Source organism: Podarcis liolepis (assembly GCF_965112155.1).
Source record: "Podarcis liolepis genome assembly, chromosome: 16".
Classification (NCBI taxonomy): domain Eukaryota; kingdom Metazoa; phylum Chordata; class Lepidosauria; order Squamata; family Lacertidae; genus Podarcis; species Podarcis liolepis.
In genome coordinates, this window is record NC_139567.1 from 20412145 (window position 1) to 20423606 (window position 11462).

The 11462-nt window shown below is 46.5% G+C and overlaps 1 protein-coding gene across 1 annotated transcript in view; it reads left to right on the forward strand.

Annotated features, from left to right (window-relative positions):
* POU2AF1 (POU class 2 homeobox associating factor 1) overlaps positions 1 to 10499 on the forward strand; it is a 32932-nt gene extending 22433 nt beyond the window's left edge. Inside the window, exons 2-5 of the mRNA XM_083481199.1 lie at positions 2447 to 2586; positions 3672 to 3714; positions 4220 to 4491; positions 7880 to 10499. Coding sequence (XP_083337325.1) covers positions 2447 to 2586; positions 3672 to 3714; positions 4220 to 4491; positions 7880 to 8194 — 770 coding nt within the window. The 3' untranslated portion in view covers positions 8195 to 10499. The remainder of the gene's footprint in view (positions 1 to 2446; positions 2587 to 3671; positions 3715 to 4219; positions 4492 to 7879) is intronic.
* Positions 10500 to 11462: the final 963 nt, after the last annotated feature.

An 11462-nucleotide genomic window follows, 5' to 3' on the forward strand; every position in this document is an offset into this window, starting at 1 on the left:
CCTTACACTTTGAATGCTTTGCCTGGCTGGAAACTGTCCTCCGGCTGTGATTATGCTTTTGGCTTGCCTGGATGAAAGATGGACAGGTGGGTGGGTGGGGCTGCTCGATGTAGAACCACCTGATCTTGTGCAGTTGGCAGATAGTCTATTGTGCAAAAGTAAGGGTGGCACTGTGGGTTAAACCACAGAGCCTAGGACTTGCCGATCAGAAGGTCAGTGGTTCGAATCCCCACGACAGGGTGAGCTCCCGTTGCCTGGTCCCTGCTCCTGCCAACCTAGCAGTTCAAAAGCACATCGAAGTGCAAGTAGATAAATAGGTATCGCTCCGGCGGGAAGGTAAACAGCGTTTCCGTGCGCTTCTCTGGTTCGCCAGAAGTGGCTTAGTCATGCTGGCCACATGACCTGGAAGTTGTACACCGACTCCCTCGGCCAATAAAGTGAGATGAGCACCGCAACCCCAGAGTCGGTCACTACTGGACCTAATGGTCAGGGGTCCCTTTACCTATACCTTTTTAAGAGTCAGATCTGTGGCTCTGGCTGTGCCTAATGTTGCCTCTGGCCACACCCACAGCTGGCATTCAGCCCCTCAGGAAGGTTTCCTATGAGGGAATGGTGTCTTTGGGCTGAAAATAGCTCTCCAGCCCTGCTGTAAAGCCGGGACTATCCAGCAAGGAAGCCATTATGGGAGTGCAATGCATCCTTGGACCATTCTCATGTTTCAGACCACACACAATTACTTCTCAAAAAGCTGTCTCTGGTCAGCTTACTAGTTCTCCATTGATATCTGAAGGGTGCATAAAGGTACTATAATAAGTTAAAATTAAACAGCCTATTAAATTGGCCTCTCTCGCCATACAACTGGCAGGTGGAAAGGTCTTAACCCAATACCTTAAACTCATATGTTGCCTTCTATCAGCCACCAGCAACCTGGTACCATCCAGATATTCTGCAGCATAGCCATCAAGCCCAGCTCTTTCCTGTTGCCTGGTACCTGAGGCCCTTTAAACTGGACATGCCATGAATTGAACCCAAGCCCTTCTGTGTGCAATGTTGGTGCTTGACCACTGGGTGACATACCCTCCCCTCAGGATTGAAGGTGCCGGGTTGAACTCTCTGAAGGGGGCAATTCATAAACAAGGTGCCACCTCTGGCAGTGGAGGCCTCTGTTAAAAATTAGCTACCATTAGAGATCTTGCTTATACCTGCTAAAGGCAAAGATCCTTTTGTTTGTTTGTTTTTTAATATAATTTTTATTCAGTTTTCTGTTTTACAATTTAAAGTGCATCCTTAAGATATCAAGGACTTCCCTTCTGCTTTTTCCAAGGTTCATTTTACATATCATAAATCCCTGCATATTTTACAAAAACTATACCGTTCAGCATTCCATCATTACATCCATCAAAACTTACACTGTTGAATTTATCTTAATGCTGCCAACGTTTTCAGCTGTACACAGTAATTCCCCATATATTCAATAAACGTTTTCCAATCTTCTCTAAATGTATGTTCTTCTTATTCTCTTATTTTATATGTTGTCTGCAAGCTGCACATATTCTGTTAAAAGGCAATAAGCAGCGTTTTTATGTGGAATGGCACATATCTGTGTTTTCCCATTTCTGCTCACTACCTTCTGGGTCTGTGGCTCGGTGGTAGAGCACCTGCTTTCCACGCAGAAGGTTCCTGGTTCCGTCCCCACCATCTCCAGGAAGACCTGGGAGAGACCCCTGCTTGAAACCCTGGAGAGCAGTTGCCAGTCAGTATGGACAGTATTGAACTAGATGGGCCAGAATCTGTATAAATCAGCTTGCTTCCTGAATCCGACCATTCAAGTTGTTTATGTTTTGATGTGGCTTTAATGAGAGAGGGTGAAGCTGGACTCCTCTGAAAAGGAACGGGACTGTTACCTGTTTGGTTAGTTAGAACTTGGTTGGGAAGGAAGCACTGGTTATCAGCTCAGGTATGCCTACCGATTGCAGTCAAAGCCCTGTGCCGCGGAAATTGCTGCCGTCAATGGATTTATCAATATTTCCTTACGCCCGTAAGCTTTGATACGGTGTCAAGTCATTGCCGCCAAATACTTTGCATGTGATAAAGCTTACCTGTTTCAGATACAGAAGTGAGTTGTGTTTCCTTGTGACTCACACTATCGCAAGGCTTCAGAGTGGCTTCTTGGCTGACTGCCGGGTTGATTATTCAGAGGAGGTTTTATAGCAAGCCATGGGCTCAGACCTCACGATTTGCAATTGTTTTAGTTCGCTAGAAAAGAGAGAGGAAGGAATGGTCAGGGTATGTCTACACTGCACATTTAATCCAGCTTCAAACTGGGTGTAGGGGGGGCGTGTGGAAGGGAGCAAGCAGAAAATCTATTGCACGAGTGGAAGGTGTTCCACTCATCCAATATTTGAAGCACTGAGAGAGAGAAATAATTATCATCTTCCCCTCCCAGGTTCTGCACCCGAGCAGCCCCCGCCCCCAACCCGCCCCTATCAAGGCGTCCGTGTCAAAGAGCCCGTAAAGGAACTCCTAAAGCGAAAGCGTGGCAGTGTTCAGAATGCAAACGTGGCCACTGCTGCGGCAGCTACGACGGTAAGAAGAGCTGTGGGCAAAACCACAATTTGTGGGCAAGATCCTCTTCCTCTCTGAATCTCCTTGTTGATTCATATGGGTTTCCATCATGATGTCACCTACGCCAAGCTTGGTGTCTTATGCTCAGAGCTGGCAGGCTAAGCAGACCTGAAATTGAGCTTTGTACAAAGCTCACGTGGCAAAAATCTGATTTTAAAAACTGAGCCAGGAGAAGCAGCACTTGCAAACAGCTGAAATGAAAGGTGGCCAGTTGTGGGGCAGCGTGGCTTGTGGAATTTCCACCCCACACCTTCTGCCCTTTCGTTCTCCAAACAAAAGCCTTTATTTGGTTTGGTCATAAGATTTCTTACCCACCCTTCACCATCAGGACCCGGGACGGGTTCTCACAATATAATACAGTTACAAGAGCAAGTAAAACCATGATGATGAGGAGGAGGAATCAAAACTGATGAGGTGGGTCCCGCAAAACAAAACACCTTAACTGTCAAAGGCCAGGGTAAAGAGGTGGATCTTCAGCATTTGCGGTAAGCTGTACAACAAAGATGGTAGAAAGGAGTTCCACAACTGAGGTGCTGCCACAGAGAAAGCCTTCTCCCAGGTTGTCATTCCCTGCTCTTCTGAGGGTAGCAGAATGACCAAGGCCACATTCACGCCCTGCGCTTAAAGCATTGTGGTACCACTTTGAACAGCCATGGCTTCCCCCAAGGAATTCTGGGAGATGCATCTTGTTAAGAGCGATTACAATTCTCAGAGTGGTTTAATAATCAACTCCTCTTCACAAGGAGCTCTGGGGAATGGGCGGGGGGAGAGGTGGCTTCCTAACAACTCTCAGCACCCTTAACAAACTACAGCTACCAGAATTCTTTGGGAGAAGTGACATCATAGTGCTTTAAATGTAAGGTGTACTAAGAGAGCACCCTAGTGCCCTGTCCATATGCTGTTCCTGAAAGCTCATTAGCAGGCCTTGAAGTTTGATCGCAGTGTAAATATCACTGAAATGAGTTTCCTAGTTGGCCTCTGAGTAATATTTTCTCTGGTGTTTCGTTTTCTTAAATAGCTGATGTCAAACTATTATTTTCCTTTAGGTATTTTTTCCCCATCAGCCTGTCCCTTCCTATTCACCCACTGGTAAGTGTCTTAGTATTCTGTTCTATTCTAGTTTTTGCTTTTGTTTCTCCTTCTTTGCTCACCTTCTCACAGCTTAACTCTCAAGTACAGCTGGGGGAGAAATTCTATTGGGTTCGTATTTAGAAGCGAACCTTCCTAACTGGCCTTTTTCCAAAGCTAGCTGTGAGCCAAAACACAACCATCATTTGAAATTTGCACCTTTCCGCTTTGTGCTATGCAGATCTCCCAGTCAAGTAATGTGTTTCTAAAAATGAATATTTTAGCAAAAACAGTGTACAAAATATATGCAGGGGAAACTCAACCGGTTTGAAAAAAAATGTGTCTATCAGGCAAAATTGCATAGGAAAATCTGTATGTTAAACCTTTGCACTAAAATGCTGATGAATTCTGAGGACCTTTAAAAAAAAACAACCCTAAGTGGAAATGACTTAAGATTGGAAAAAATGAGAAGCTGAAACTAACAGATTTGCCTCTCCCTACCTTCAAGACTCTCCTCTCTTCACAGGCCAGGTCTGCACAGATTCGGATTTTGTCACTTCTGCACTGCCAGTGATGGATGATGGGTCGCTGTATTCCGGGTGGTTAACACAACCTTCTCCAGCCTCTCTGCAGCCTTTGACCCAGTGGACCACCTACCCAGATTATGTCTCCCATGAAGCTGTCAGCTGTCCTTATTCAGCAGACATGTATGTCCAGCCTGTGTGCCCAAGTTACACACTCGTCGGAACGTCTTCTGTGCTCACTTATGCATCTCAGCCACTGATCACAAACTTTGCGGTGAGTCTGGCTGGGTCACTGGTATGGACCAGTTCTACTAATTTCTTACATTTTTATTGAACATGATTTATATACCTCCTAACAACATTGGGACGTGGGTGGTGCTCTGGGTTAAACCACAGAGCCTAGGGCTTGCTGATCAGAAGGTCGGCGGTTTGAATCCCCGCGATGGGGTGAGCTCCCGTTGCTCGGTCCCTGCTCCTGCCAACCTAGCAGTTCGAAAGCACGTCAAAGTGCAAGTAGATAAATAGGTGGGAAGGTAAACGGCGTTTCCGTGCGCGACTGGACCTAATGGTCAGGGATCCTGAGGGCTTGGTGAAATATTTCCCTCAAGATTGCACATTAAGTATTGTTGAAATCAAGTATCATTGGGTGACAAATGCACATTGTATGCAATATCCAGTAAGCATTCATCAGATATTTAAATATACAGTGAATGTTTGACATCACAATTCTCAGAAGACCATCACAAAGGGATTATTTTCCTGATGCAAATCCTCTTCGACTCTAATTTAAGCACAGGCTGTTATAGAATTAAGTTTCCTCATGTGAGAAGTAAAAAATTAAGATCATTGTGTGCACCTCAGGGGGGGGGGGAAACGAGAGAGAGAAAGTGAGAGTATAGTCATCAGCTTAGTATTGGCTTTGACTAGCAAGGAATCTCATTGCTCCGACTGGCAGCTTCTGAATTGCTGTAACTGAAGAGTGCCATAAATTGCATTGTTCTGTCTTGCTACTCCAAATATCAAATATCGGATCTGAATATTCGCAGGGAGCACCTGGAGCCTTTTCTTCCTGGTCTGTTTCCACACAATATTTTTACAACATTGTTTGTAGCTGTATTTCAAATGCTATGAATAATTATTTGATTTGATGGCTTTCAGGGTGTTTTACGTGTGTTTTTTTAAAAAAACAACACTTTGCACAAGACCAACTGTATACCAAAAGCAGCAGTGAAGCCTATTTCCCAACCAAAGACCTGATCACCCATTGATTTCAGACATGATCAAGAGGGACAGTCTGCAGATACTGGGCTGTCTTCCACACTGAAGCCCACGGGGCTGGAATTTCTTGCAAATGTAGTTGTTGCTGTCAGAGATCAGCACTGCCTCATGCTATGTGCCATCAAAAGTGGGAGGAACTTAGATCACATGTTCTGTTCTTCTGTTGTAGTTGTTTTACTCAGCTACAGGTATGCACACCTCCACAAATGATTGATCCAAGTTAATGCCACAATGCCTCCATTAATTTCTATATGGGGAAGGAAGAGGCAGCTAGAAACAGAAACAGCTGAGGGGAGGGAGGAATCTCATTGCCCCACAGCAAGGACCCTGTTATTCCAAGGGTGCCTAGTAGCAGGTGGGCTTCTCACCCCACCAGCCATGTTAAGGAATCCAGCCTATTTCCCACCATGCAAGTTAACAAAATACTGTGGTACCTCGGGTTACATACACTTCAGGTTACAGACTCCGCTAACCCTAAAATAGTGCTTCAGGTTAAGAACTTTGCTTCAGGATGAGAACAGAAATCGTGCTCCGGCGGCGCGGCGGCAGCAGGAGGCCCCATTAGCTAAAGTGGTGCTTCAGGTTAAGAACAGTTTCAGGTTAAGAACGGACCTCTGGAACGAATTAAGTACTTAACCTGAGGTACCACTGTACATAACTCTCCCATTCGTATGCATGGGGAAGAGGAAGGTTTTCTGTTCTGGGTTGGGAATGAACACACAAACTGAGGTGGTTTCTGGTACAGTTTGGAAATCCTCGGATTTCTCTGCTTTCTCTCTTGGCAGGTCCAGAAGTTGAGAACCTAAGAAAGTAATGCAAGGAAAGTTAATTGGGAGTAGGCTGTAGGCTCAAAGGAAGCTGTTTCATACCAAGGTCAGACTCTTTGTCCTTCCAGCCCAGAGTCAGCCACACTGGTTGGCAGTGACACTCCGGCAGAGATCTTTCCTGTCAACACTTACTTGACCTTTTCTAAAACTGGAGCTGCCGGGGATTGAATGCGAAACCTTCTGCATGCAAAGCAAGCGCTCTGCCATTGTTGTTGTTTCCCTCTCCTCCCAGGTATTTCATGGCATCAGTTAGCAGAATTTATTTATTCATTAGCCCTGGGCAGCTGCCATGGTTTTTTGCCAACTCCCATTTTCTCCTCCGGCAATGCCCCCCATGAAGCTGGTGAGGTTGAGAGTGAGTGATTGGCCCAGCAGCAGTTGGTGGGGTGTGGGGCAAAGTCACAGGACCCTTCCTGACGCGAGCGGCATTACTGTTTATATGGACGAGGCTCAGGCAGGCTGCTGCTTCTTTAGCAGAGTGGCAGTGAGGTTGGAGCCATGTGGACACATTGGCATGACAGAATTATTTATATGACCCTTGCAGACTAAAAAAAAAAAAATCCAGTGATAGCAGATTCTGCTCTTATTCGCTTGTGCAATTTCTGCTCCTGGACTGTGGGTGAGCAAGCAAATTGTGGCAATTTCCATTTCTGATGGTATCCTCCCAGATTCCTAGCCAAAGGTTGCCTACGGAGCTTAATGGCTGATTGGAGATTTGAACCTGGGTCTTCCCAATCCTAGGCCAACACTGTACTGCAGGGGTGCAAAACCCAAGGGCCTCCAGATGTTAGAGCTCCCATCAACCTTGACTACTGGCCCTCCTGGATGGGCCTAAGGGAGTTGGAGCTCAACAACACCCACGTTCCCCATCTGTGGCCAGTTACTCAACCACACTGTTGTTGTTGTTTAGACGTTTTGTCGTGCCCGCCTCTTCGTGACCCCCTGGACCAGAGCACGCCAGGCACTCCTGTCTTCCACTGCCTCCCACAGTTTGGTCAAACTCATGCTGGTAGCTTCGAGAACACTGTCCAGCCATCTCGTCCTCTGTCGTCCCCTTCTCCTTGTGCCCTCTATCTTTCCCAACATCAGGGTCTTTTCCAGGGAGTCTTCTCTTCTCATGAGGTGGCCAAAGTATTGGAGCCTCAGCTTCACGATCTGTCCTTCCAGTGAGAACTCAGGACTGATTTCCTTAAGAATAGATACGTTTGATCTTCTTGCAGTCCATGGGACTCTCAAGAGTCTCCTCCAACACTATAATTCAAAAGCATCAATTCTTTGGCGATCAGCCTTCTTTGTGGTCCAGCTATCACTTCCATACTGTATCCTTCATTATTTGTAATGGTTCATTGCTAGTTTTGCAGTTTTTTGTCTGGAGGATTTAAATCTTGACCATTGTTTTTGACTTATTTATTTTTAATAAATGAATGGAGGCATCATGGCTGGAGCTGGTAAGATCTGGGGACCCACAACATCTGGGGGCCCCCAAGGTTTAGCCTCTCCTGCTCCAGAGAAACACAAGTGATGGGTCAATCTGTTTTTTTCCTTTTAATCAAGCAGGCAAGACCCACTTCCACACCAGCTGTTGTGCCTCACTTGGATGTCATGGACCAGCAAGCTCCTCTGAGCTACTTCCCATGGACTCAGCCAATCTCAACATTACCAGCGCCGTCCCTGCAGTACCAACCAGCTTCAACCACCCTCCCTGCACCCCAGTTTCTACCTCTTCCCGTTTCAATCCCAGATCCGGTCCCCGAGGAGCTGGAGGACTCAAGGAAGGAAATGGGCCCCCTGACCATCGAGAAGCTTCTTCTGCAGGATGAAAACAACGGCACATACGATCTGAGCAACAGCCTCCCAGTTGAAGGCCTTTAAAGCCAGAGTTTCGGCATACAGGGATAGTGTGAAACGTCTCAAGTCTTTGTGGCTCAAGGACAACCCAGCTCTCTCTCTCTGTGTCTTTCCTTTGGGTGTGAAAACCTGGTTTGTCTTCTGTGTGCTGAGCCCCTTTCCATATTGCGTATGCAGCGAAATGGCGGTTTATTAGGGCAGTTCTTCAGCACCCGAGTTTTGGCAAAAGAAATACAGCAGCCCAGCCCCACAAGTAGGAATACCACACTGTGAATAGGCTCTTTCCTTCTAGATGGTGGAATAAAGCGCAGAAACAGGGGAACAGTGGTAAGGCAGGCCACAACAACCCTATTTCAGCTTAAGTACAACCCGGGGAACCCCACAGCACCTTAATTCGTATGGCTAAGCCCACCCAGTTCCATAAGTGGCTCAGGAGGCTGCCTGGAACTCATGAATTGAATAGGTGCTGCTAATGGGCTCCTCTAGAAAAATCTTTCAAGGGAGCAAGAAGCAGACGGGGACACAACTCCCTTGCAAGGAATGTACCATAGGCTGAATACAATTGGGGTTCTGTGCCCATTCCCACTCACACCCCCTCCCTCCAGGCAAACAAGTGACAGTTGTCACACTCTAAGAAGAAGTGCTCAAGGAAGGTGTGGAGTGTTGCTAGCCTAAGGAGAAGTTGTGGTCTGGGCGGAGTCTCAAGGGGCAGACAAAGAGGCCTGGAAGGCCGTATTTGACTCCCAGGATGGAAGTCCCTCACCTGTAGATCAAGGGCTTATCCACACTTTCATCTGCGCTGCAATTTCTATAGGTCCATGATTTGTAGGCATGGTTGGTTTTTTGTTTTGGTCACACCTTTGTGTTCCCCGAGCAAACCCACTGTTTATCTCTGGATCAGAACAAACAGAAGTTCATGGAAAACCTGACATTTGTTCCAATTCAGCAGTAAAGCATGGTTTTCCAGGGGGGAGCAGCAAAATAATAAACCCCCAAAACTGTTCGGACCTGTGCCTAGAAATCATGGCACAAACAGAGCCCCAAGTGCTCACACCAGCCATTCACAACCTGGCACCCTCCACTATAACTCCCTTCAGCTGTGACCATTGGGCTGTGTTGACTCGGGATGATGGGAGTTGTAGTCCAAAACATGTAGAGGGTGCCACGTTGAGAAAGGCTCATTACATTCCTTTCCCTCAATCCGTTAAAGACGCACATTCTTCTGAGATTCACTCAGCCCTTACGAAACATATTTAAAAATATCCTGTCATATTAAGTGTCTTTTGTCAATTATCTCTTGAAACACTGCATTATCACAAGCTATTCAGGGTAGAGCCAATAAAAAATTACAAATCCAAATTAGGCATGTCTATTAACTTCAGTGGGGGCGCGGGTGGCGCTGTGGGTTAAACCTCAGCGCCTAGGACTTGCCAATCGCATGGTCGGCGGTTCGAATCCCCGCGGCGGGGTGCGCTCCCGTTGCTCGGTCCCAGCGCCTGCCAACCTAGCAGTTCGAAAGCACCCCCGGGTGCAAGTAGATAAATAGGGACCGCTTACTAGCGGGAAGGTAAACGGCGTTTCCGTGTGCGGCTCTGGCTCGCCAGAGTAGCTTCATCATGCTGGCCACGTGACCCGGAAGTATCTGCGGACAGCGCTGGCTCCCGGCCTCTAGAGTGAGATGGGCGCACATCCCTAGAGTCTGTCAAGACTGGCCTGTACGGGCAGGGGTACCTTTACCTTTACCTTATTAACTTCAATAGGCCTACTCTGAGTAGGAATAGCATTGGATACACTTTAAAAAATAATAATGCATTGTTTGAATGAAGAGTGTACCTTCTGTGTTTTATAACACCAAGATACTCAGAGTGCCCCCCCCCCAGAATGTCACTATTTTCCAGGAGAGATTTAAGCACATAGGTTTGTGTAATTAAAAGTGTTGTCCTAGCACCCCAAATCCACATTTTTAAAAAAAGACTTTTTGCAGCTTGGAAAGTGACAGGCAAATGTGGGATGGGTGGCTGACTCACAGCAAACAGCCCACAAGCAAATAAGGATGAATGCAGGATGAAAGTTTACTGCCGTATAACCACCCTGTAAACAAATCAGAAAGTATGCTCAGTAAAGTATGCACAGAGTTGTCTGGAGGAGCTCTCCCAGTTCTTTGTATATAATAGTCAGGATAAACCAATGAAGATAACGGAAAGGCAAGCTGGGTCTCTGCTGTTTTTGAAATCTGGCTTGTTGTTAGATTTTAAAGAAGGAATTCGTGCTGGGTGCTGTTATTTCTTTAGGCAAAAATCATAATAAAACTTAGCATTGATGTAGCACATTCCCAGTGTTCCAATGGCTCTGCTTGCATACGCATTTTCCTAAGAATGATTTCCCATGCAAGGAATATCCCTCCTGTGAAAGATGCTGCAGAAAGCACCTTTTAAAGCCAAACCCTGTTAAAGGAAGGACACTTTTCCAATGTACACTCAACATTATCTTGGCAAACGGCATTGCTTCATTTCCGAAAGGACTGTCGACATTCTGAGCACTCAGCGCTGTAAAGTTTTTATCGTGTGTACAGTATAACAATCTGGGGACAAATATTGTCTGCAGGATCCGAGGGCCGAGTGGAGCAGTTAAACAAAAAAAAAGGCAATTTAAGACTCCCCCCCCCCCATACACACACCTCTGCACCTTTCCCCTTCTTTTGGCTTGGATTTCGACTGCCGGAGAAACAACTGACTCTTTGTCTGGGAATGGGGAAAACGTTGCTTTAACTGAATGCTGTGTGTAGCAATTCTTCATCTAAAAGATCAACAAAGCCTGGGAGACTAAATGGAAGCAGTCAGGTCTAGTTCTGTAGGGCAGAACCTGAATTATCCAGCATGCTCACGCAGTCGTAACCCTGTGGCCTTTGCTCCTTCAAGCCTGACACCCTCAACTGCCCAAATCTTTTTCTGCCCTCTAAAACCTACTCTCTTTTGGCACCTCTTACACAGTGAAGGCCACTTTATTGGGAGGAACAGAGCACTGCCTTACCAACATTATTCAGCAAAACCCAGCCCCCACCCGCTTGCCTTCTTACTTAATAATTAGTCCAGGGAGTGGTAGTACCTGTCACCATCCTCCTAGAGTTGCCCTTGTGGCACTCAGTAGGGAGGAGGATGGAGACAAAACTATAATCAGTTGCCTCTGCCTGCCGTTAGCTCTGGCGCCACCTACTGTTGGCCTCCCTGCCTTCTACCCTACCAGTGGAAGAATCATGCCATTTTCAGCGATTGCATTTGCCAGTTTTCTTCTC